This window comes from Stenella coeruleoalba, assembly GCF_951394435.1.
Source record: "Stenella coeruleoalba genome assembly, chromosome: 1".
NCBI classification, from domain to species: domain Eukaryota; kingdom Metazoa; phylum Chordata; class Mammalia; order Artiodactyla; family Delphinidae; genus Stenella; species Stenella coeruleoalba.
The window spans coordinates 125,526,079-125,551,286 of record NC_137169.1 but is presented as its reverse complement, the minus strand read 5'-3'; the positions used below and the strand labels follow the sequence as shown (position 1 = coordinate 125,551,286).

At 45.6% G+C, this 25,208-nt stretch overlaps 1 protein-coding gene across 2 annotated transcripts in view; it reads left to right on the top strand.

Annotated features, from left to right (window-relative positions):
- Positions 1 to 296: 296 nt before the first annotated feature.
- CAMSAP2 (calmodulin regulated spectrin associated protein family member 2) overlaps positions 297 to 25,208 on the top strand; it is a gene marked incomplete at its 5' end in the record, with an annotated part of 98,151 nt that continues 73,239 nt past the window's right edge. For both annotated transcript variants that reach the window (XM_079916360.1, XM_079916359.1), the window contains 2 exons: positions 297 to 435; positions 18,663 to 18,922. In XM_079916360.1, the coding sequence (XP_079772486.1) occupies positions 297 to 435; positions 18,663 to 18,922 (399 nt within the window). The remainder of the gene's footprint in view (positions 436 to 18,662; positions 18,923 to 25,208) is intronic.

Here is a 25,208-nt window from a genome sequence, read left to right as displayed (position 1 = left end):
GCTGCGGGCGGCGCGATGGCGGGACGGCCCCCGCGACGTGACCGCTGAGGACGCCCCCGCCGCGCCCGGGCCCGGCCGCGCCGAGACAAAGGGGAGGCGCCCGCACGCGCGCTCGCGGGAGGCTCGCGGGACGGCCGGACGCGGCGCCGCCTCATCCCGGGCCGGGCGCGCGGGGCCGATGCTCTGAGCGGCCCGGATCCCGGCCCGGACCCAGACCCCGACCCCCACCCCCCAGCGCCTACCCCGCGGCCGGCAGCACCATGTGAAGGGCGGGCCGGCGCCCCGAGCGCGTGAAGATGGGGGATGCTGCGGACCCCCGGGACGGGAGGAGGACGTTCATTGTTCCAGCCATCAAGCCCTTCGACCACTATGACTTCTCCAGGGCCAAAATCGCCTGCAATCTGGCCTGGCTGGTGGCCAAGGCCTTCGGGACAGGTACGTGGTGCCCGCCCCCCATCCCTCCATCCCTCCGTCCCCGCAGGCTGCGCGCGTCCCCGTTTTGTTTCCCATCCTCTGGTCCCCTTCGCGCGTGTCTCCGCGCACAGGCTCGGGGACGCGATGGGAGAAGAAAGGAGGGGGGATAACGCAGGTTTGCTCTTCAATCAGGAGCCCTTGATTTGGGCAGGTGGGATGCAGCCAGATTTCTTTTATTGGATAGCAAAAGTGGGTGGTTTTTTTTCCCCCCTCCCAGTGACCAATTTTGTCATGTTTTTACATGGGGTGGTTTTAATTTGTGGTATTTTCCTCATTGTGCTGCATTCATTTCCCCCACAGTCATAGTTGTGATTACACCACCGAGAAATCTGAGTTGGTTTCGTTATTATTGGAAAGAGGTGGATGGCACACAGACTACATTGATTTTGACATTTGTAACCATGGCTGCGATTCAGGATCCGTGGACTGTACCGTGGCCTCTGTCGGAGCGCAGTATTAATTTTTGTCGTCATTTTTGAAGCCCGTGTCCTCCCGTACACGTTTCAGGCTCTATTAAACCAGCTATTTAATATTTAGCTTGCTGAGTGTCACGTCCTAATTTTACTTCGTGTTCAGACACATTCCTTTTCCCAAACATTTTGGCTTCATAAATTAAGAAAAACAACAACTCCCTACTGTGGGATTTTTTTTTTTTTAATAGAAGAGTTTTTTGAGGGCATGTGCTGTTGACACAAATTGTATAGGACAGTAGGCGTCAGACACTCCCACCTTTACCCAGTCCTTGCAAAATGACAGGAAAAGGGCCTCCTGTTGTAATTCCTTAGCTGTTGCTTTAGGAGCCCATGTTGTGGAGCTCTGGAAGCATTACCTTCTCATGTGGAGATGCTCCTGGAAGGTAATTTAATCTGATAACTTTGAGTTATTTTGTAAGATTTCTGTGGCCTAGTTCATAAAGATTGGATGTGTAAAATATTTATTGAGAAGTTTCTTAGTATTTACAGACTTTTCTCCGGATGTTAAATACAGGGGTTTTTTTGTTTTGTTTTTTTTGAGGGGAAGAGGATGGCTTATTTCCAACTTTAGGACCGTGAAAATTTGTGGGTAAATGTTTTAATGCATTCTTACTGTTTAAACATACACAGCTGGATACATACACAGGTGACTATCAGGGCTGCATATTTAGTTAACTAGCAAATGAATCTCAGTGTTTAGAAAACTATTTGAATTAGTTTTGAGGGAAACTTCACGTTACAGTGATTTTGTGCTTATGACAGCTTCTGTTTTATTTGAATTATCATGCTTTGATATTGAAGTAGAAAGATGTTAAAGGTTTTATTTATTTATTTTTGGCTGCGTTGGGTCTTCGTTGCTGCGTGCGGATTTTCTCTAGTTGCGGCGAGCAGGGGCTACTCTTCGTTGTGGTGCGTGGGCTTCTCATTGCGGTGGCTTCTCTTTGTTGCGGAGCATGGGCTCTAGGTGCACGGGCTTCAGTAGTTGTGGCGCGTGGGCTCAGTAGTTGTGGCGCGTGGGCTTAGTTGCTCCACAGCATGTGGGATCTTCCTGGACCAGGGCTCAAACCCATGTCCCCTGCATTGGCAGGCGGATTCTTAACCACTGCGCCACCAGGGAAGTCCTGATGTTAAAGGTTTTAAAACTAGCATCAGGAGTAAATATAATAAAAAATTTATTTTGAAATAATTTAGATTTTAAAGATTTCTTTGGAACCAAATGTGTAGAGGGGCAGCTCGGAGGAAACACAAGGTGTTTAGTATATTTTTGTTTTCTGGCACCACTGATATCGGTGGTGAAAATAATTGATGTATTTTGGTTTTAACTTAAGCAGCATACTGAAGCTAATATCCATTTAGAAGAGAAATGAAAGCTATTTAAGTTTTGGGGGTTTTTTTAAAGATTTTTTTTTGATGTGGACCATTTTTTAAAGTCTTTATTGAATTTGTTACAATATTGCTTCTGTTTTATGTTTTTGGTTTTTTGGCTGGGAGGCATGTGGGATCTCAGCTCCCCGACCAGGGATCGAACCCGCACCCCCTGCATTGGAATGCGAAGTCTTAACCAGTGGACTGCCAGGGAAGTCCCTATTTAAGTATTTAGAAAAGATGGAAAGAGTAAAATTGATATAGTGACCTCTGTGGAAAAGCAGTGTGTACAAAATGGAAGGCAGAGGGAATAGCAAAAATATTTTCTTTCCTTCTGAAACTGAGAGGAAACTTGTAGTACAGATGTCACAACGTTGCCCTGGATTCACAAGGGTTCCTAACCAGAAAACGGCCTACTCTCTGGATGCCTGTCAGGCAAGTTTACTAGATCCTGGACCACTTGAGAAACAAGTGTTGAACACACTTGGCGAAGAAGAGAAGAGGAAGAAACAGAGTGTCAGTGGAATGTGTGTTGTGCCTGGGCACTGCGCTAGATGCTTTGCATTATGTTGTATGTTCGGGACTTACAGCAGCTCTGTGATGTAGGTAGCGTACTCCCCATTTAAAAAAGAGAGGACGCCAGTGCAGAGAGAGGTTAAACAACTTCCCCACGGTCACAGTTTTAGTACGGGCAGACGTGAGCTTTGATTTGATTGTCTGCCTAAAGGGTATGGCGTTGGTGAGGGCAGGCATGCCTCTTGTATGCCCGATACCTCAAACACATTGCTTCGTTTATTCCCACAGCATCCCTCTGGAAAGATATTGTCCTCATTTTGCAGGTGAGGGAAGAAGCTCGGATGAATTTGCTCAAGGTTAAACATCTGGCGAGCGGCGGATCCTGCGGGCCAGTGCAGGTCTTTCTGACTCTTAAGTCTGCACTGTTTACCCTGCTCTGCAGAGTAAGCCTCTCGTCTGCCAGTGTGCAGAATGGGCGCACAGCACGCGTTAGAAGTCTTATTGATTTATTTCCTTTAAAGGGTGGGCAGATCTTAACACACTCTCAGATGGCTTAGATGAACGTTGTTGGTACTTGCAGTTGTCTTGGCAACAGTTAGAGTGGATGAAAGTCATATTCAAAATGGAATGAAAATCAAGCTCAGAAGACCTTAAGAGTCACTTAGTAACGAGAAATTATATTATTCAGAATGTTATCTTTGTGCATTTTGTTTATTCTTTAATCAACAGTATTTGAAAGTACAAATTTACATGGAGTGAGTTGAAACAATGTCGTGTTTCATTTCTTTTGATGTAAATTTTGTGCATTTGCTGCAGACACTGTTACATGGCAGATGATAGTAGACAACATATTTCAGAGGTATTGCAGGTGGTGTTCAGCTAATCATTCAAAACATTAGCCCAAATTTAAGTTATGATTTACTAAAATCGCTTCTTTAATGATGACATGTCCGGTCCTCAGTCACCAATTTAGTCTTTTTCTGTGAGAAAGTTTCTAACTTTTGACATATTAAAAAGAAGTCAATTTTAAACCCTATGTTGGACAATTCATTTAAAATGATAGCTAGAAATCAATTTTGGGCACAGAATGAAGTTACTGAACTATAAAAAGTAAATAAAGCGCTAGCATTGTAGTACCTAGAAAGCAAATAGAGTATTTACTTAATTTGAAGTCTTCTATCAGAGCTTGGAATCATATTCTTTTTCTTTACACTAAAAATATTCCACATAACTCAAATCTTCATAGTTTATTTTGTGGAAGAATGCAGGTACGGTTTTGATCAAATGAAGAATAAGTTTGTTTAGGTGAATTTTAATCTGTAAACCAAATAGATACCTTAAGCAAATTGCGGAAGAGGGGGGAGTTAAACTGTGCTGTGTCTACTGTATTTGAACAGCTTAACCCATCTAGCAGTGATATTACTGAGTTTGCTCTAAGTGCTTTGGGGAAAATGGTGGGTGCAGACCCTTTTATGACCTTCTTCCTTACTAAATTCTTGCATTTGGAGGCAACTCTGTGAGGCTTGCAGGCTCTCAGTTCCCCAGTCAGGGGTTGAACGCAGGCCATGGCAGTGAGAGCGCTGAGTCCTAACCCCTGGGCTGCCAGGGAATTCCCAGCATTTGGAGTTCGAAACATGGAGCTTAAGGCCCAATTCCTAGTGTCACTTTATCATTTCAACTTTATCAACTATCATTCTCCCTTTCATACAGTGTAGTTTGATACAAACTACAAAACATATAGGAGAATATAAAATCATCTGCTATTTTAAATACCCCTTATTTCATTTCTTTATATATCCCAACACGTTTTCTCAAAATCCCGTCTCACACCTGACTCTCATGCACGTGTGAAGGATGTGCTGTCAGCGGACAGCACTCTGGTTAAGAGAGACTGATTGCAGAGAGGCCTGTTTGGGAAGTTCTCGTAGGAGTCTGGGCAAGAGATGGTGAGAGCTTGAAGCAGCCGCGCGGAAATGCAGCTAATATTTATTGAGTACTTACTGTGTGTCGGTCACTCTCCATGTATCATCTCATTTTAATCCTCATGACGGCCTTGAGAGGTGGAAACTGTCCATCACTCCAGTGTTACTGATGAGGGGATGAGGCCCAGAGGGTTAGGGACTCACGCAAAGCCACCCAGCTTATGGTGCTGTGCTCTGAACCTGATTTCAGGCCTCCCACTTTACCATGTGCTGTTTGGGGAGAAGTCAAATTAATGGAAAAGAGGCAAAAGATAGAAAAAAACATTGCAAAGGTATAATCCCTCGTGTTTCTAAATGACTGAATTCGGGGTGCCTGGGGGGAGGATGAGGCCCCCTGAGGTGGCAAGGAGAATGAGGTTACTTGAGCTTTTGAGATCTGGTGACTGGGAAGGGTGAGTCCAGTGCCGCTGGCAGAGATGGCGAGCAGCAAGTTAAATGGCAAGTCGGCTTTGTTCTGGGGAACCTTAAGCTTGATGTGTTGGCCAGATACCTTATCTGAGAAATCTAGTAAGGTAGGTAGCTGTAAATGTGGGTAGGGAGTATGATTGACCAGGTGAGGCAACACAATAGCAATTTGGGAATCTTCTGCGTATAAAGTGTGATTGAAATCAGAAGGAGATGACACCATAGAGCGACAGAAAAGATTTGAGACAGAATCTAGGGTGGTGAACACTTAGAATAGTTTTGGGAGGAGGCTGAGGAAAAGAAGGTGGAATGAGAGCAGAGAGTTAGGAAGAGAATTAAGAAAGTGTAAAGATACTGAGGCCCTGGAAGGAGAAAGTTCCCAGGCGGGTGGTCTTATTAACAGTGTCAAAGGCTACAGGTATTTAAACCATGCCTGAGTGGCAAATACGGGTGGCGGGTGGAGCACGTGGTCTGTGTGCCGGCACAGAGCTCCGAACCCGAGTACCATTAGTGCAACAACATAGACCAGTAGGAGTGGAGGAGGTTTATGTGATGAGTAGTGGGAGATGCAGCTTGAAAGGTAAATTGGGATTGTTTGAAGGACCACGTTAGGGAATTTGGTATTTGTTTAGCAGATAAATAAATTATCCTAAGCACGTTGGATTTTTGAAAAAGCTACTATGATTTATTGAGCACATACTTTGTGTTAAGTACAGTTTTGAACATTTTATATGCCTTATTTTAATTCTGAGAACGACCCTATTTGATACCATTTTATTTCTTCGTCTGCCACTCTAAGGTAGGGTTTCCCACTGCAGAACTTCTGGCTGGCTCCTTCCTTGTTGAGGGGGCCGTCCTATGCACTGTAGGATTTTACCAGCATCCTGGCCTCCACCCACTAGGTGACAGTGGTATTCCCCACTCCTACTTCTTCCCCAGTTGTAACACCCAGCAATGTCTCCAGACATTGCCAGTGTCTCCCGGGGCCAATACGACCCCAGCTTAAGAATCACTGCTATGAAGACTGTGAGATACACCTTCAATTTAAAAAGGTTTTTTGGACATTGAAGTACAAATTTGTTACAACATGTCCTGATTTCACAGATATTCAAATGGAAAATAAGAATTTAGGAAATATGACAGTCTGCCCTTTTTATAAAAGAGGAAATGGGTTTAGAGGGGTTAAATAACTTGCCCTTGATCATCCAGCTTGTAGATGGTGGAACAAAAATTAGAGTCAAAACCTTTATGATACTAAAGTTTGTATTTTGACCTCTGTGTTCTACCTCTGTGCCTAGAGTTCATTACAGTTCTGTAGTATAATACTGGAAGTGAAGGCGCAAAGAAAGCGTGAAAACCGTTCAAAAGTAAGTCTTAAATTTTTTGTTTTTTGCGGAATTTAAAAATATATTTAATTTTTCTTCAGCAAACCTGTTTGTATTTGATTAGTTAGTACAGAAATAGGAAACATGTTTAGCATCGGTCTGTCATTTCAGGGTCGTCCCCACCCCCCACCCCAGTGGATCTAGTTTTTTAGGTACTAGTTCATGGACCTTTTCTATTGGTAAATTACAAATAATGATCTTTAACTTAATATTACACATTTGTCAGTAGTCACAGCGTGGTGCTTCTGCTGAGATAATAATTGTATTCACTGATCACGTTTAGCACTTTCCTTCCTGTGCCTTGCAGGGTCTCTCCTTTTCTTTTTAAACACGGATTCTGCATCAACGTAACATTCTGGGTTAAAGGGCGACACCCCAACACTGTAGTGTCTTTCCAGCTCTCCTTCTACCACCTGCTCCCTTTTGGGGGGCCTTTTCCCTAAAGTCTTTGTCTCAGTTCCCCTGCTTGCCAAATAGTCATGATAATAAGCATTTGTTTTGCCTTCTTTAGAAGAAAAAGCGTATACATTGAAACATGAATTGATCCATCTCACACTTAGGCTACTTTTGGATATTCTGTTTCCCGTTGTGGAATGGGATTGTATTTCTTTAATAATTTCAAAGAATTCTTTTTATTCAAAATACTTTTTTCAGGAATGAAATTGGGTCATTTGTAGAGACGTGGATGGATCTAGAGACTGTCATACAGAGTGAAGTCAGTCAGAAATAGAAAAACAAATATCGTATATTAATGCATATACGTGACATCTAGAAAAATGGTACAGATGAACCGGTTTGCAGGGCAGAAGTTGAGACACAGATGTGGAGAGCAAACGTATGGACACCAAGGGGGGAAAGCCGCAGTGGGGGCGGGGGTGGTGGTGGTGGGATCAATTGGGCGATTGGGATTGACATGTAGACACTGATGTGTATAAAACCGATGACTAATAAGAACCTGCTGTATACAAAAATAAATAAAATAAAATTCAAAAATTAAAAAAAAATAAACTTTTTCAACTATGAACTGGGAAAAATAAAACAGAGGCTGGGACTCCAGCACTAGAGAGAAAACCGAAGTCCCTCTGTAACCGTCACGGTCACACCCTGAGTGTTAGGCCTAGTCGTGTTTATGAAGCACCTGAAAATGGTTTTTTGAGATAAAGAAATAGAATTTCAGTTCACTGAAAAAGTGTTCGTCTCCTTACTCCATATTTAACAAATATAGGTTCCTGGGAACATGTGTATATGATCTTGAAAAGTTATTTTGAATCTACCCCCGCTCCCACTCCCAGCCCTCTCCTTCAAACCATTTTGTCTCTAAATGGGAGTTACAAGGAAATTTTAAGTACTTTAGGCTCTTGGAATAAAAAATATTTGAAATGTTTGAAATACTTTAAAAGACATTTGTCCTCAGCAAAGGAACGTTTCAAAGTAGATGGTTTCATTTTTGTCTGCTGGCATTTTATTGCTACTTTCAAGATTCTCTTTCAACTGTCTTCTTGTTTTCCATTCTTTTTGTTTTATGACATTCATATGACGAGGGTGCTGGCTTGTAAATTTTTCTCTAATTTACGCGTTTTGTGGAATTTTGTATTGTAACAGATTTTGAAACAGCAGAAATAACCTTTTTTCTTTTTTAGCTACCTCCATTTTTTTTTTAACATAGACTTTAGAGGTCTTGATTATAAGTTCTTGAAATTTTACTTTTGACACTTAATAGTTTTTGAAGAGGTGAGACAGGCACCGATTCAAAAGTCCAGAGGTGTAAAGGGCTAGGTCTAGTGGAAAATCTCCTTCCCTCCTGGACCCTGAGCCACTCAGTTTGTGTTTTAAACTTGGTAATGTCGTTGGAAGACTGTTTCTCAAAAGATCTCTGGGAGTACACTTACAAATGGTTGACATGGTGATTTTAATGTTACGTGTATTTGGCCACAACAAGGAAAAAGATCTCTTGGATACAGAGCAGGAAATGCATTGGAGGGAGACGGAGGGTTGTGAAGGGGGAACAGTTAGGAAGTTGTTACCGTCCAGGTGAGAGGTGGCAGCGTCTTGAAGGTGGATGGATACGGAAGGAAGTGGATGCGCGTCAAAGGTAAGACCTGATGATATTGTGGGGCGTGTGAAGACTGATTTTCCTTACTGGGGAACAGAACAGTGGGAGAGGGCCAGGTTGTGTGTGCGAAGGAAAGAGGGCGGGACAGAGCAGCGCCGAGACGGTGGGGTGTGCGTTGGGCCCTTGAAGAGTCCCACTCAGGTGGGGCTCAGAAGATCTCGGGGATGAGAGGCGAGGTGGTGATGGAGACACACAGGGTGGGTAGGTGCCAGTCACCCCGTGGGAGAGTGTGGGGAGGCCCCCAAGACAGGAGAGCCGCAGAGAGTGACCAGAGGGGAAGCGAGGAAGCGGCACAGGAGGCCCAGCCTGGGGGGTGAAGGCGCGGCCGGAGGCACCTCGGGATTTCGCAGCTCGGCAGAAGGTGTGGAGGGGAAGCGGGGGAGCGAAGCGGGCGGGGCGGCCGGGGCGTGTTCGCTGCGGCATGGAAAGCGCACCTGGGTCGGCGGACGGCAGCGGTGTGTGTGGGGGGGAAGCCCTCCTCCCGCGCCCCGCCCTCTCTCACGTCCTTTCCCACGGCACCCAGGGCTCCTCAGAGAAACTTCTCTGCCCTTCTCCCGCCTCCTCCTTCCTCTTCAAGCAGACAAAGCCATGTGACGATGGCACGTCCCAAACAGCTACGATGACAGCGAGCTCCCTGTACCCCGCGTCTGACCTCCGCGGCCGCGGCTCACCCCCGACCCAGCCACCGGCTATTTAAAGCAAGTCCCCGACATCGTGTCATTGCATCTGTAAACATACTAGTGTCTCCGGCAACCAGGGGCTCCCTTTTTATTTTTTTAAATTTATTTATTGTTTAAGATTTTTTGATGTGGACCATTTTTAAGGTCTTTATTGAGTTTGTTACGGTGTTGCTTCAGTTTGATGTTTTGGTTTTTGTTTTGGCCCGGAGGCATGTGGGATTCTAGCTCCCCAGCCAGGAATCGAACCGCACCCCGTGCCTCGGAAGGTGAAGTCTTAACCACTGGACCGCCGGGGAAGAGGCGCTCCCTTTTAAACTTTGCCGTGGCGCTGCCAGCATCACACCGCTCCACGTCACCAGTCATCTTTCTGTTTTCACTTTTCTGTTTTACAGTTCATTTGTTCCAGTCAGTATCTAAATAGGGGCCAGCCTTTGCAATTTGGTATGTCTAAGTTTTTTAAATATATCGGCTCCCCCTCCATCTAATTTTGTTTTCCTTACAGTTTACTTACTGGAGAAACCATAGTATTTGTCCTGTCGTTTCCCACGGCCTGGATCGCCATGAGATTGCTTAACAGGTTTCTTTTTGTCCCCTGTATTTCTTATACATTGACACCTAAATATAGAGAATTGTACAGATTCAAGTTTGATTTTTTTTTTTTTTTTGCATACTCCATAGATTTGTGTACTTCCACCAGGAGGCACTTAATGTCTCGTTATTTCTCTTTGTGTCACGGCTTCTTTGTTTGTTAGTGGGAATTCTCTTCCCTGTATTAAATGTCTGGGTGCCCTGGGGGAGAAGTTTCCACAGCGAGCTGCCGGGCAGCCACCCTGGAGGTCACGGAGCAGGAATATTCACAGACAAACTCAGAGAGCTTCAATCACAGGGATTGTTAAATCGGTTGACAGTGAGAAGCGAGGGCAAAGAAAGGTGGGGTGAATTAACACACCCTCCCCGAGTCCTGCAGCACACCACACCTCGTTCTTTGTGCTCCATCAGCCTTGCCCACAGATGGTACGGTTGCAACAACCAGCGCTGAGGTTTGAACAAGGAGGCCCACGGTGACACAAGGCCGCACACTTGCTCCATCGGAGACGCAGAGGACATGCATGCCTGCCGCAGCTGTGGCTTGTCGGGAAGCCTGATGAATAGGCTTGGGTCCCGTGCGCCTTGGGCAGAGCACACGCAGGCCAGAATGTGTGTCACTGATGGGTGGCCCAGTTAAGCACTCATGAATTTTAAGTGTTCCTGTATATTTAGTGTTCACTGCCTATTGTTTGTTTAGCCTCATGTTTATTTAATATATCATGAATATTTATTGCCTGGTGTATCTTGAATAGTTAGCACGTTGGGACCTCATGAATATTAGGTATCTTCTGGTTTTTCCATTCCTTACTATGTTTAACATACATATGCTGCTAACCACTTAACCTTTATTTGGTAAATTCTTTGAGTTCTGTCCGTGATTAACAACTTTTTGCTTACTAGTACTTATCTATACTTCAAATATCTTAAAAGGTTTCACATATATTTTACAAACTTAAGCATCTTTTATAACAGAATTGGATAGCCTCGGAAGTAAAAGTGCATTTTCTGAGGTACAGGAAAGGCAGGATAACTGTTCTGTTCTTTCCCTTTATTGGACCAAACTGAATGGATCACTGGCCCCCGAGAATCTGGAAGGGAGTAAAGAACAGGGAGGAAGAGCACGTGAACAGTGGTGACGAGAATGTGCAAAGGCTTTGCGGGGGGAGGGAGCGTGCGTGGTTCCAGGAACTGAATGGGCCGCCAGGGGCAGGGCCGTGTCTCTCTTGTAGGTCAGAGGAAGGCTTTGAGTCCTTAAAGAAGCAGAGGTCATCGAAAACCCTGAGGTCTGGCAGGGTGTGTGACCTGCTCAAGTTTGCCTACGGGAAGGAAGCAGATTCTAGCTACAGTAGAGAATGGTTTGGAGTGGGGACAGGTGTGAGCATTGCAAAGACAAGTTGAGGAGTAATGCAGTAGTGCAGATGCAAAGTTCCGAGAGCCAGGACCAGGAGGTGGGAGTTGAGATTGCGAGAAGGGGAGGGTTGGGCTGGGTTTGGTGATGGATTTGGTCTGGGGCTTGAGGGACGACGCCTAGATGCCGCTGTACTTCTGTGACGCAGGGAACACCGGGAATGATTACGCTTGGGGAGAAGATTGATTTGGGGCACTCTGAGGTTTCATGACTCTTTTCAGCGTAATTTCAAATGCATAAGAATAGTACAAGGAATTCCTGCATACCCTTTCCCCAGGGTTACCAGTTGTTAACCTTTTGTCCCATTTTCTCCCTTCCCCTTCCCCCACACAAATCTGTGTGTGTCTGTATACACACACACACACACACACACACACACACACACACACGTAATGTTTTCTGAGCTGTCTGGGAAAGAATTAGAGACATTGTACCCTCTACCCCTAAATACTTCAGGCTTTCTCCTGATGAGAGATGAACGATGAGTCTCAGGTAATCTCAGTAAAATTATAAGAATAAGGAAATTTAACTTGGACCCCGTATTACCTAGTCCACATCCCCTGTTCAGATTTGCCATCGTCTTGATGTCCTGTGTTGCTCCTTTTTTCCCCCGTTCCAAGATGCAGTCCAGGATCGGGCATCACATTTGGTAGACTTGTCTCCGTCGGCTCCTTAACCTGGAACGGCGTCTCAGTCTGTCTCTGTCTCCCGTGATACGGACATCGTGAAGCCTCAGCGCCCCAGCTGCCTGCTGAGCTGGGTGGCAGGCCCCTGCCCTGGGCACTGTCTTTGCCCGGTGCCCCTGGCACAAGCAGGCAGTTCCCTGCAGGCTCCACCTGGGCCACCTCCTGCCTCGTGGTCCTCTGCCCTCTCTGGAACGCTGGGCCCTCATTCCGCCCCTGGGCTCCATGACTGGGACGACGATGAGATTCTGGTGTGGCTGCGGGCAGTGTCCCAACAAGAAAACCTAGACAGTCTGAAGGAACAGTACACAGACCCCTGCCCCAGACAAGAAGTGATGGAGACCCAGTAACCGGAGACGTTTCCCGACCCCCGCCCCGCTCCCGTCCCCTGGTGCCACCCCGTCGTCTTTGGCTTTCTTCCTTCTTGTCCTTTGACCACCTACTCTCTACTCTCCCTCCTTCCCTCCCTGCTCGCCTCCAGCTGACCCGCCCTCGCACCCCCTCATCCCTGCCACCTCCATCACCTGTCTCTCCAGCAGCAGGTGTGCTTCGTTGCCCCCTGCCTGGCCGCATCCCTGCGTTCCTCAGGGGGCTTGGGCAGGGATGCCCGGGAGGCACCAGAGATGAACCGCTGGGCAGCCAGGCAGCCGCAGAGGAGAAGTATCTAGACAGAGCGCAGTTTCCTTACCCTCTGTTGCTCCCAGGATCAGACCGCTTGACATCCTCCCTCATGCACCGAGATGCTGGGGAGGGGGGGTCAGGAAGTAGGAAATCCAGGTTCTCAGTACCCCCGAAATGTCTGAGCCTGCAGTGTTGATTTGCTCCCTTTATTAAAATGTATTTTTATCTTATGAAAACAGTAGGCCAGTTATTTTATAGAACGTCCCTCATTTGGATCTAACGTGTCTTCTTGATGGATTCAAGTTATACAAACCTGGCGGGACGACCACAGAAGAGGTGCTGTGTTTTCAGTGTGGGTTGTGTCGGGGACACGCGATGTACGTTCAGTTGGTGGTGCAGACTTTGATCACTCGCTTCAGGCGGTATCTGCCACTTCTCTCCGCTATAAAGTTATTATTTTCCATCTTTAATTAAGAAGCAATTCGTGGGGAGATAATTTGAAATACCCTGTTCATCAAACCCACCAATTTAGCATCCAGAATGATTCTTGCTTGAATCAGTTGTTATCCCATTTATTTTATCCCATTTTTAGTTGGTATTCCACTACAAAGAAGAGTTTTCCCTTCTTTTTCTTTCACATACTTATTCATTTATTTGTTTCCATCAGGGTGGACATTCTTGTTTTATTCCGTGGGTTCTAATCTTTTATTGTCGTTATTTATTTTGATGTTCAGATTGTCTCAGGTTTGGTCAGTGGGATCTCCTTCTGAATCCTGTGAACTTTTGACATGGTCCCATCATTTGTTAGCTTTTGCACACGCACACACACACACACACACACACACACACACGTTCTTAGCTGATCTTGCAGTTTTCCTGCTCCAGCCCGGGAGGAAACAGCCATTTCTGGAGGAGTCCTGGTTCGTTTTAATGGGAGGCGTATTAGAAACTGAGATATAGGTGCGAGGCTTATTGCCGCTGGGATTTAGCAGACAGAGCTAGGAAACACGCACGTGCAGGTGTGACTCTCTCTGTCACAGATACATGCCAACCACCATGTGTCCACACTGACACTTCCCATCTCAGTCCAGCCCCACAGAGCTCGCTCGGACCCCCCCGCCCTTTCCATGTTTCTGAGAAACCAGGCTCTGGTGTGGGGTTTGTGAAGGGTTGTGAGGACCTGGAGCTCAGGAGAGGTCCCTGCGTCTCAAAGTATCCCGCTCTCCTCGAGGCTGCATTGTAGTGGGAGGGGGTAGAAATAGGCTAACCTAAATATTATGGGATAGTAGTCATTGAAACAGGACGACTGCGTGGGGTCAGGGAAGGTGTATCTGGGAGATGACCACTGACTGAGCTCCCGATGGGAAGGGCCGACCGCGGGAGGAGGGTGAGGGGCCGGGGAGTAGCTGGTGCCCAGGCCCTGAGGGACAGACGTGGCACCCTGTAGCGTCTGCGGTGTGGTGGGCCCAGAGGTGGAGGAACTTGAAGTCAGGAGCGACCATGGCTGCACACCTGTGCAGGCTGGGGAGCCCGAACTCAGGACAGGCAGTTCCTGTACTCACGGTCCCGGGTCAGGGAAGACACAGCTTTTAAATCCAAAGCCCGTTTTCCCCACTCTGTCATGCTGCCTCCTGCTGGTAGTGAATGTAGGTTAACTGGAAAAGGTTTGGTTTTGAGAGGGATACTATTGCAGAAGTAAAGAGTGGCCTAGGGGAAAACTGTCAGGTTTTTCAAAGCAGGTACTCGGAGTACATTAGGATTACTAGTACAGAATCTGGGAGTTGAGGGGAAATTTGAAATCTGGGAGTCCCTTTAGGACAAGACTGATGACTAAAATTAAAAAAAAATAATAACATTTTCATTCATCAAATATTTATTTCGTGCTCGCCATGATCAGGCACTAAGATGCTACGGTTTGTATTATGGGGAATAATTATGGTCCTTGCCCTCTGGTCATGTAGGAGGTACTCTTTTTTTTTTAATTAATCTTTATTGGAGTATAGTTGCTTTACAACGTTGTGTTAGTTTCTACTCTACAGCAAAGTGAATCAGCTATAGTATATATATATCCCCTCTTTTTTTTTTATACTAGTGTTTATTTTTACTTGTTGACAGTTTTGCTTTATTTATTTATTTATGGCTGTGTTGGGTGTTCGTTTCTGTGCGAGGGCTTTCTGTAGTTGTGGCAAGCGGGAGCCACTCTTCATCGCGGTGCGCGGGCCTCTCACTGTCGCGGCCTCTCTTGTTGCGGAGCACAGGCTCCAGATGCGCAGGCTCAGTAGTTGTGGCTCACGGGCCTAGTTGCTCCGCGGCATGTGGGATCCTCCCAGACCAGGGCTCAAACCCGTATCCCCTGCATTGGCAGGCAGATGCTCAACCACTGCGCCACCAGGGAAGCCCTCCCCTCTTTTTTTGGATTTCTGTGAGGTACTCATTTTAATACATCCTTGTCAACTGTGGGTTTAAAAATTACTTGCCATTTTGATAGGCAAAGTCTCATTGTAACTTTCTTTGATTACCAGTACTATGATTTTTTAAAAAAATGTTAACTGACCATTTTTGTGTCTTTTGGTTAATTTAGAGTTCCAGGTGTAGGGCTTACTTTTACTTGGAGTTTTTGAAACTCACAAATTCTGTCTTAGTAATTGCCTTAGACATAATTTTTAGATTTGGAAAATAAGGCAGTGTTCCCATGGTTGAGTGCTGATATTTCTGAATTGCATTCCCCTTACACCCTGACCATTCACTGCTTTAAGGAAATCTGTGTCATTTGCTGGTGCATGGATGCAACTAGTACTAACTCAGCTTTATGGAAAAGTGCCTTGGGCAAGACTGTTTCTGTGCCCTCTGCCTGTGCCCAAGCATTTCAGGTGATTGTTAATTTCAAAGCTTAGCTCTAGTCAGGATTTATAATAACATGAGTAAGGTAGGTTCTTGCTTAAGTCCTGGTGCACAAGAAAAACTTGTCTCTTATCCTTTGCAATTCTGGGAGTTTCAGTTTCTTGAAGTATTAATTTCTTACCTTCTTGTACTCTGGAGGTGAGGGGCAGGGTGAAACCTCTTATCTTTGATTTTGCCTGTTTATTTTCTAATATGTGGTTTCAGGTCATTTGTTTTAAAAATGTGATACAAGTCCAAACTGTTTTCTAACAAATGATAGTCTTGTACTGTTGGCAAAATGATAGACATTTTCGAAGTCTTCTTTTAAGCATATTTAGTTCCTGAAGACTTGTTCTTAAAAGTGACCTACTTTACAATACTCAGTATGCAGTTTTGCATTCTTTTGGGGTGGAATAATCTGTTTTTGTCATATTCTTGAAACATTCTTTGACTTGCTGGATTCCTTCCCTTTTCCTTGCATTGAGATCTTTTTGAAACTTACATTTTCATCACTTAGATTTGTGGGTTTGTCATAATAAAATGAAAATAGCCCCTAAGCTGTATATTTTCCACCTTCCAGCCTGTTGATCCTGGCAAACCATTGTTATTTTTGAATCTGTTTAGCTACAAGGTTTAGAGCTAAGACTCTGCACTTATCAGCTATGTGTCCTTGGGCAAGGTAACCTTTCTTGAGTTCCTTATCTGTAAAATAGGGACAAGAGGGTTGTTAGTATTGAACGACAGAATGCATGTTTGTGACAGTGCCCGCACATAAAGCCCTTTTTAAGTATTATACATTCCTGATATTTTTCTGTGTATTGTCTGATTTGACAGTTCCACCAAGTTGTAATAAAGATCGTGTGTGAGAATGGATGTAAAAGCCGTAAATAAATGTAAGCGGATGTACAGGTGCGGTGAAGTTTGCAACCCCGTTGATGAGCAGTCACTTTTCTTTGCGCAGCAGATGTTTAGGTACCAAGTCACCGCATTAGTCACTTTTTATTGTTATAGGGGAAAAAAATCTATTATGTATACATTTTATAATAATTGTCTTCAGAGCAAATAATTTCCCTTTAAATTTGCTCTACGAGTAGCTTCCATTTAGCTCCTGTGATACGAGAATTTAAGTGAGTGCCAGCACCGTGTTCTGTAGATTACAGCGGAGCTCATGTGTCACGCTGAGGCAGCTGCTAAGTTTAAGGCTGGCTCACTACTGGTTAATGCAGCTATGAAGGAAGGAAAGTGTTTTCAATTATTAAATGAGGATGATATTTTTAGATGTCTCGAAAATCCCAAATTGGTACATCTACTCTTGACCTCTTTCCAGAGTCCTGTATTCCCAGCTGCTTTTTGGATATTTCCACTTGGGTATTTTTGCTATTGTTTCAAACTCAGCATATGTAAAACTAAGTTTATGATCTTGCTTCTGGAGTTGATGCTTCCTCTGATTTTCTTTTCTCTTTTATTTTTCTCATTTTAAATTTATTTATTTATTTTTGACTGCGTTGGGTCTTCATTGCTGCGCGCGGGCTTTCTCTAGTTGCCGCGAGCGGGGGCTACTCTTCGTTGCGGTGCGCGGGCTTCTCACTGCGGTGACTCTTGTTGTGGAGCACGGGCTCTAGGTGTGCGGGCTTCAGTAGTTGTGGCACAGAGGCTCAGTAGTTGTGGCTCGCGGGCTCTAGAGCGCAGGCTCAGTAGTTGTGGTGCACGGGTTTATTTGCTCCGCGGCATGTGGGATCTTCGCAGACCGGGGCTCGAACCCGCGTTCCCTGCACTGGCAGGCGGATTCTTAACCACTGCGCCACCAGGGAAGCCCCTTGATCATTTATTGCTTAGTGTTGTCTCCAGTTTCTGAATTGCTGAACTTTACCTGTCTGTCTCGATTATTTGTAGACTACTGGCTCCTTGAGGGTAAGGATTATTTCTAAATCCTTGAATTCCCCAGAACCATACTCATACAGAAAGTGAACGTGCAATCATTATGATACTGTTATTTGATGAAAATATTTTTCTAAATGATAGGACCTGTCAAGAACTTGAAGGTAAAATTGCTACGGAGTATATTAATACTCGCGAGTCCACCTTTTGGAAGGCTGGCGTGGCTGAGCGCTGTGGCGTCGTCGGGCTCACGCTGAAGCTGCCTGTTCAGGAGGCTCCTCAAAGCCGCGATGGGCGGCGGGTGGCCCCGAGCCCTCATGCTCCGGAGGAGGCAGGCGGGGGCCTGGCTGGTGTCGGGCCAGAGCTGCCAGGTTCTGTGACTGTGGCTCTACGCCAGCTTCCTGCTCAGATGCCCGCCTTTCCTCGCGGGGGACGACGCCCGTCCTTGCCTGGCGTTCTTCCCGGGCGATGGCCTGGCCGCCAGAGAGAAGCTCAGAGACCGTCCCATCGCCCAGCTGCCCTGTCTGTCTCGCTCGAAGGGAGCAGCTGGGTGCCCAGGAAGGCTTTTTGGGGTTGGGGTGGGGTCGGTGGGAAGGCGGAGGAAACAGGGCTTGCTGGCGTTCGGGACCTGTAAGGGCGGTTCTCCGAGAACCGCAGCTGTAGCAGCCCCTCAGCAGCCTCCGCGGGCCAGCAGGAAGGAGAGGCCAGAGGCGGCGGGAGGCGGAGGGACGGCGCGCACTGGGCGCGTCCTGCTTGGCAGCCGGCGAGCCGGGCAGCTTTGGGCAAAGGATTTTCTACTCCCAGGCGTCGAGGCCTAGCGGTGCCCGGAAGCAGCTGTTGTCGTGAGCGCTTGAATGTGACCGGATCCGCTGGAATGGGCTCTTCGGAGCCTTGTAGCTCGCTCTCTGTGTTCCAGCGTGCACGTGGGAATACTTTGCGCAGACTGCCCGGACTCAGAAGACGGCTCTCCTTGATGGCTTGGTAGAGTCGCTTTTTAGAATATTCTCGGAACCGTATCTTCCGTAAAGGAAAATTCTCTGTCTTTCTCGTTCCAGATTACCTGCCAAGGTCGACTAAATCATCTTTTCAGCTAAAGGGTTATTGTTATTTTTAGAAGGAATCTTAACTTTTAAGACATGAATGATTATTAGATAAACTGTGTTTCTTTTATAAAAGCCTTGTAAGAAATTGTTTCCCCTTAATCTTTGTAGAAAATGTGCCAGAGGAGCTTCGAGAGCCATTTTACACAGATCAGTATGACCAGGAACACATCAAGCCGCCTGTTGTGAACCTGCTTCTCTCGGCTGAACTGTACTGTCGCGCTGGGAGCCTCATTCTGAAGAGCGACGCTGCCAAACCCCTTTTGGGCCATGACGCTGTCATCCAGGCTTTAGCACAGAAGGGTCTGTACGTCACTGACCAAGAGAAGTTGGTAACAGAACGAGATCTCCACAAGAAGCCCATACAGATGGTGAGTCTACACACCCAAGGTTATCTTGTTTCAAGTGTGTACGTTTGCGAATTGTATCATAATGCAGAGGGACATAGGTTTTACAGTTGCATTGGCATCTCTGCCTAGAGTTTAAAAAATACCTTTTTTCCCACAAGCCTCATTTTCAGATTAAGGAAGATTTTTTAAAATTGAAGTATAGTTGATTTACAGTGTTGTGTTTCAGGTGTATAGCAAAGTGAACAAATTAAGGAAGATTTTAATAAACTATTTTGGAATGTTTGGTGCTATTATAAGGCCTGGGAGAAACAATTACATAATTTCCAACGAAAGGAAAGTGATTTCTGTTTTGGTTTAAAAACTTTTTTCCATCATAGAGACTAGAAGAGATGTAAAGTGCATCCTTTTATTCTCATTAGGAGAGAGATGGGATTTGTAAGTGTTCATTTACATGCTTGAATGACCTCTTGGTAAATGTCTGTATATCAGATACTTCAGTTTATTTAACAACGTGAATGCGTTCTTGTGGAAAACACACAATGACGGGCTCTGCGCTGGCTGGGGACTAGCAGGCAGGCCTCTCTCATGAGAGTCTGTGGAGACACACAGACGCTCAGGTGCATCGCATGCCGCTTCCATCTGCGGCACCGCTGTAGCTCAGGTTGACAAACCGCTGGGCATCGTCAAGAATGGCATGAGAACAGCGGCTTCGCACGTTTAATTAAATCATGCTCTTGTATGAGACATTCCTTACTTCGGAGGAAGGAGAGAAATATGCAAGAAGAAGAGATGAAGTTTTGAAATTGAAGAATTTCGAAGAATGAACGAAAATTAGTTTCCCGAATATAGTGCTGAAAGAGATGATTGACCCGCTTTTGCTTTCTGCCTATTTTCCTTCTTAAAAAAAAAACAGTTACTTTCAAGAAATGGAGAATAATGTCTCAAGAAAAACTTAATGAATTTAGTAATAGATTTATAATAGAATTATTAAGGAAAACAAAGAGTGTTTATTATCAGATGTGAGACTTTCACCTCTCACTGACGGCTTCAGGTCCACCTTGCGGGTTCCCCCTATCGTTGTGCACCTGTCTCTGTGCTCAGGTGTCCCCACAGGCGCTCACCGCCACCTCTCTGCAGTCACTGCGCTGGTGGGATGCTCCTGCTCTGATTGTTTTTGCTTCCATCGTTCAGGCCAACTGGATGGTTATAAAGCACGTCCGCAACGTTGTGTCTGTGTTTGCTCAGTACCCGTTCCTTCAGGTACCAAAGATACACGTCACATGACCTGGTCCTTGTAGCATTAGAGGAGGTTATCTATTTTAGATCCTCTTCAATAAGAGTGAAACAAACCTGCCACATTTTCTTCATTAGTTTTCCTAGTGCAGCTTGTGTGTGTGAAGATGCAGTCTGGTAGACGACTAATCGCATTCCTGTCAGGTTTCTTTCACTCTGTATCGATCCTGCTATTAAATCGGACTCCAGTAGATGAGACTTGAGGAACGTGATGTAGATGATACGGCCTCTGGTCCTCTGGGTCTGGCTTCTGTCTGTGGGCATCAGGCACTCATGCTTGACTACATCACCTTCACCCTTGCGGTGTCACACCTACTGATCTGTGTTTTAATTGTATACTTGCAGTTTTTCTTACAGTTTGATTTAAAGTTTTCCAGTTGCTGTGAAATTTTGACTGATGATGCCGTACTCTAACTATTTTTCTAAGACCCGTGTGAGAAAATTTCTCAGAGTACTAGTAAAAGCTTTGTTTCCTGAGAAGCTGTTTGGTCTGGTTTGACAGTAGTAAGAATCAGTTTCCTGCCTTGTCCTGCTTTTTGAGAAGTATAATGAAAACTGGTATGTTTAACTGTACTGAATATATTGACCCCCACCACACTTCCCACCTCTAAATTATCTTGGTGTGTTTGAGATCTTGTATTTCTGTATGCTGCCTCACAGCCTTTTGGGGGAAAGAAATGTGTGGTGGTAGCGGAAATATCATTCTAAGGCAAGTGTGACTAACCAGAGTTTATTAACTTGGGGTGGGCGGGGATTGAAAGCAATGCCTTTTTAAAAAAATGACAACACCCGTTGCAGAGCACATGCTTTCTATCACAGTGCTTTTAAAGACAGATTTTGAGAGTATAGCCTTTAAAATGTTTTCTTCTGTATTTATAACCATGGGCAAGTGTTTTCAGGCATTACGTTTCAAAGCCAGTTAGTAGTTATGACGTATTAACGTTTATTCATAACTATTAACTGAATTATCTGTCAGATCGCTAGAAGGGGTTGTAGAGTCGTGTTCTGCCTGATGGCTGTCACACATATGTGAGTAAAGGACAGATTGTGAACCAGGCACAGTTGCAGGGCTGGAAGCACAGGCTCTGAGAGCTGACGCTACCACGTGAGTCCGCGTTAAACGTACGGCGAGCTGTGTGCGTTAAAACCACAGGGGAGCCCTCCCACCAGAAGTGTGTTCTGACCCAGATCACATTAGCTGTCAGATTATTTGTCAGCACAAATACTGGTATGTAGGATGGCTTGAGAGTTGAGGGACTTGTACAGCAAATGGAGCCAGATGTTAAGAATGATAGCTTTTGACCTTTCCTGCACAGCGAAATGAAGTTGCGTGTGGACTGTGTTCGATATCATCAGGTTGGGCTGGGGGATTTGATCCATGTCATAAAATCTTAAATTCATAGAACTTTAGAGCCATAAAGAGCATTAGAGATCAGAAACCGGTGTGTAGTAGGAGACTTCCCAAACAGGAGGAGGCTGGGGAACACGAGTCCGTGGGAGCTTTGAACACAGACCCCCGGCCCCCAAGGCAGAGCTGCTAGCATAGAGCCTTTGGAAGAGGGGTCAGCACATGTATTTTCAAACAAGTGTTCAAGGTGATTTGTATGATAAGAATGGGATCTGGGAAATCTGATCTAATCCAGAGTCATTTCAAATATGTAACACCTAGAATTTAGAGAGGTCGAGTGACTTGCCTAGGGCAGCACTGTTATTTAGTAGCAAAAGTAGAATTAGAATCTGAATGAGCTAAAACTGTGGCTTTCTAATTTAGACTGCTGTAATTGGAAGCGAATTTGAGCACTTTAATATTTGGACTCATGCTGTCTAAACCGTAGACTGCTTATGAATCAAACTCTTGGTTGTAAATCAGCTTTCCAGCCATGCTTGTATATGTAGGAAATAAGCGTTGATATTTATAAAACTCCACAGAGTGAATGTACATAGGATGTGTGATATGAAACAAGGAGATTGATTTTCATATTTGATTTATAAAGTACCGTTTATTATTTAATCAGATCTTGTTTTGGAACAATCATCCTCATATAACAGAAATTTTATTTTGAAGTGCTTTCTTTTAATGAGTAGCAAAAAGATTGAATACTCTGCTTAATTAATGGCAATTAAAGTGGGCTGATAAATCATTTGATAAGTAAGGCATAAAATGTTCTCTCAGTGAACTGTCAGGATTGTTATAAGGGATGTTTTTGGATATTCAGAAAACATCAGCTAAAAAGTTAGTACGTATCCCTGCTCCTGTCCATTACACTGCTTTGTAGTAGCGGCAGGCCAGTGAAGCTGTGTTTAGAACACAGAAAGATGACTGAAATATTTGTTTACCCTCAAGAAGGACATTCCTGTAGGTGAAGAAGTGTTCCTTTATTTTGTTACGTTTTGTGGTCTGTGCATTCACCTGACCGCTGACACCTCCACTTGAATGACGTGGAACTTAGAATCCAGTGAGGAAGGAGATTGGAAAAAATGCTAACTAGCATGAAACAAGTGCTCTAAGTGTGAGTTTAAGCAATAGGCGTTGGGAACGTACAGACGGGCGTGACGATTCCTGCCGGGGAGGATGAGGAAAGGCTTCAGAGGATGAATGGTTAATGGGCTTCCAGCGGTTGGGAAAAGGGGTGGGTGACAGAGGTGACTGCCCTGAAGGAATTCTTGGCCCAAGTTGGAACTGAAAGCATATATGTCACTACTTACAGTGTTGCCTGTGTGGAGGCATAAATGTGAGATGAGGCTGAAAGGTAGGGTGGGCTTCCTAGATGGTGGGGAGGCTCTGAGCCGAAGTTGAGGGTCTGTAGCTCTTTTTGTGGTTACAGGATCATGGGGTAAGTTTTCATACTGTTTTTCTGGGGTTTTTGTCGGTGGTGGTGGTGGTAGTGGTGGTTTGTTGACTTTTTTTTCCAGCCTGCGTCAAGCAAGCAAAACGTGGCAAAACACTGGGAAGCACTTTGTGTGCTGATTTGCTTATATCCATCTGTATACGTGTTCCCGTACCATCCCACCTGGAAGCCCTGTTGGTTTAGCTTACTCTGTGCCCGGCAGTGTACCTCCACGTTTCATCCCCCGTCTCACATAATTTAAATCTTACAACAGTCCTTAGAGGAGAGTGTATGGTCCCCGCTGTACAGATGAGGAAGCTGGGGCTTTGAGAACGCGGCCTCGGCCTCGGAGCCAGCGCAGGGAGGGGCGGAGGCGGGATCCAGGCCAGCTCTGCTGCGGCTGGCTGTAGTTTCGTCTTCGCCTGGGTACGGGAAGTCCTGGGAGGTGGGCCGACGGGAGCGGGTGGGAGGAGAGAGGGGCTGTAGGCGGGAGGGAGCAGGGCCGTGTGCCTCTGGAAGCCTGCGCAGCCCTCTGCCCCGGCTTCTGCTCCTGTAGCCTTGTGTGAAGGGCTGCGGACGGAGGGCGGGTGAAGCAGTTGTGATCAGGTCTTCCTGGGGGGTGGTTTAAGACTGTGCGTGGTGATCCCCCGGTTACCACCGATTCTGCTGGGCACATGGAAAGCGCGGAACGGACGAGCCGAGCTGGGGGAGCGTCGTGCAGTCCTCCTTCCTCCTGTTTTCCTTCCCTGCCTCCCTGCCAACTGCCGGCACACTGGGCCGGTCAGCAGCTGCTGTTGGGATTTCCTTGGCACCTCTGTCGCTGGAACTCGGGGTCCTGTACCCATGTAGAAGCTTTAAAAAATCTTTTCCCCACGTAAGAAGGTTAAAAATTGCACTTTAGAGGAAAAGGATTATATACATGTAACATTATAGTAGTGGTTGAGAAGGTACTTACTTCTAGTCACCCTTGTATAATAGTGCCTTACAAACTTAAGAGCAGAGCTCGTCTGTGAAAAATTATTTTAAATTCTCATAGCTGTTGTTGAGCAGGGTTCTTTCTTCATGCATAGCGCCGGGTCTTTCTGTTTCCCATGGGTCATGTACCTAGTTTGGGCTCCATTAGTATTTCGAGGTAGCGTATACGCCTCAGTTACAAAGTCACAGCATCTCTTGGTATCTTACAGCCGTGTTTCTTGTGTCTGCGTTTATCTGTAACAGTTATTTAGAACTCCAGATTACTTCCTCATAGAAATAACTTGACGACTGGTGCTTATTTCACCAGATGATCTCACAGTAACCTTTATATTTATAATAAAACTGAAGTCAGTCAGGCCGTTTATTAATTTATTCAGTTTAGTTACGGAGCTTCTGTCGTGTACTCTGTATTACCTGCTGTGATGAAACAGTCCCTGTCCTTCAGTGGCTCACTTTCTACTGGAGATTATAGAAACCTAAGCACACTGTAGTACGTACGTTTCAGGAGTTCAGAGGCACCAAACTCAGTCCTAATCTTAGTCTGAGTCTTGACGGCTCTGAAGGGGTTGCCAGGTGGGCACAGAAGCGCCTGTTGTAGATGGTGCATGAGTGCCAAGGGTGTGAGAGCCGTGTGCACCGTCACAGCTTTAGCCCAGGGTACGTGTCGGGGCCGATGAGAACCGAGGCCAGACCGTTGCATGGGGGCAGGGCACGGATGAGCTTCTGTGTCCCCCAAGTGTCACTTCATCCTGGAAGTGATGGGGCTTTAAACCAGGGAGGAGGGCATCAGACTTGTGTTACAGTCACTCTGCTATGGGAGAGACACTGCTGGAGGCCGTGGAATTTCAGCAGAAGCGTTTTTGAGGTGGAATTGAGATGATTTTTTTTTTAATCTGTGTCCCTACCCCCCACCCTTCCCCCCTGGTAACCATAAGTTCCTTCTCTAAGTCTGTGAGCCTGTTTCTGTTTTGTAAATAAGGTCATTTGTATCATTTTTTTTTAGATTCCACATGTAAGTGATATCATATGGTATTTGTCTTTCTCTGTCTGACGGACTTCACTTAGTGTGATAATCTTCAGGTCCATCACTGTTGCTGCAAATGGCATTATTTCATTCTTGTTAATGGCTGAGTAATATTCCATTGTATATCTGTACCACATCTTCTTTATCCATTTCTCTGTTGATAGACACTTAGGTTGCTTCCATGTCT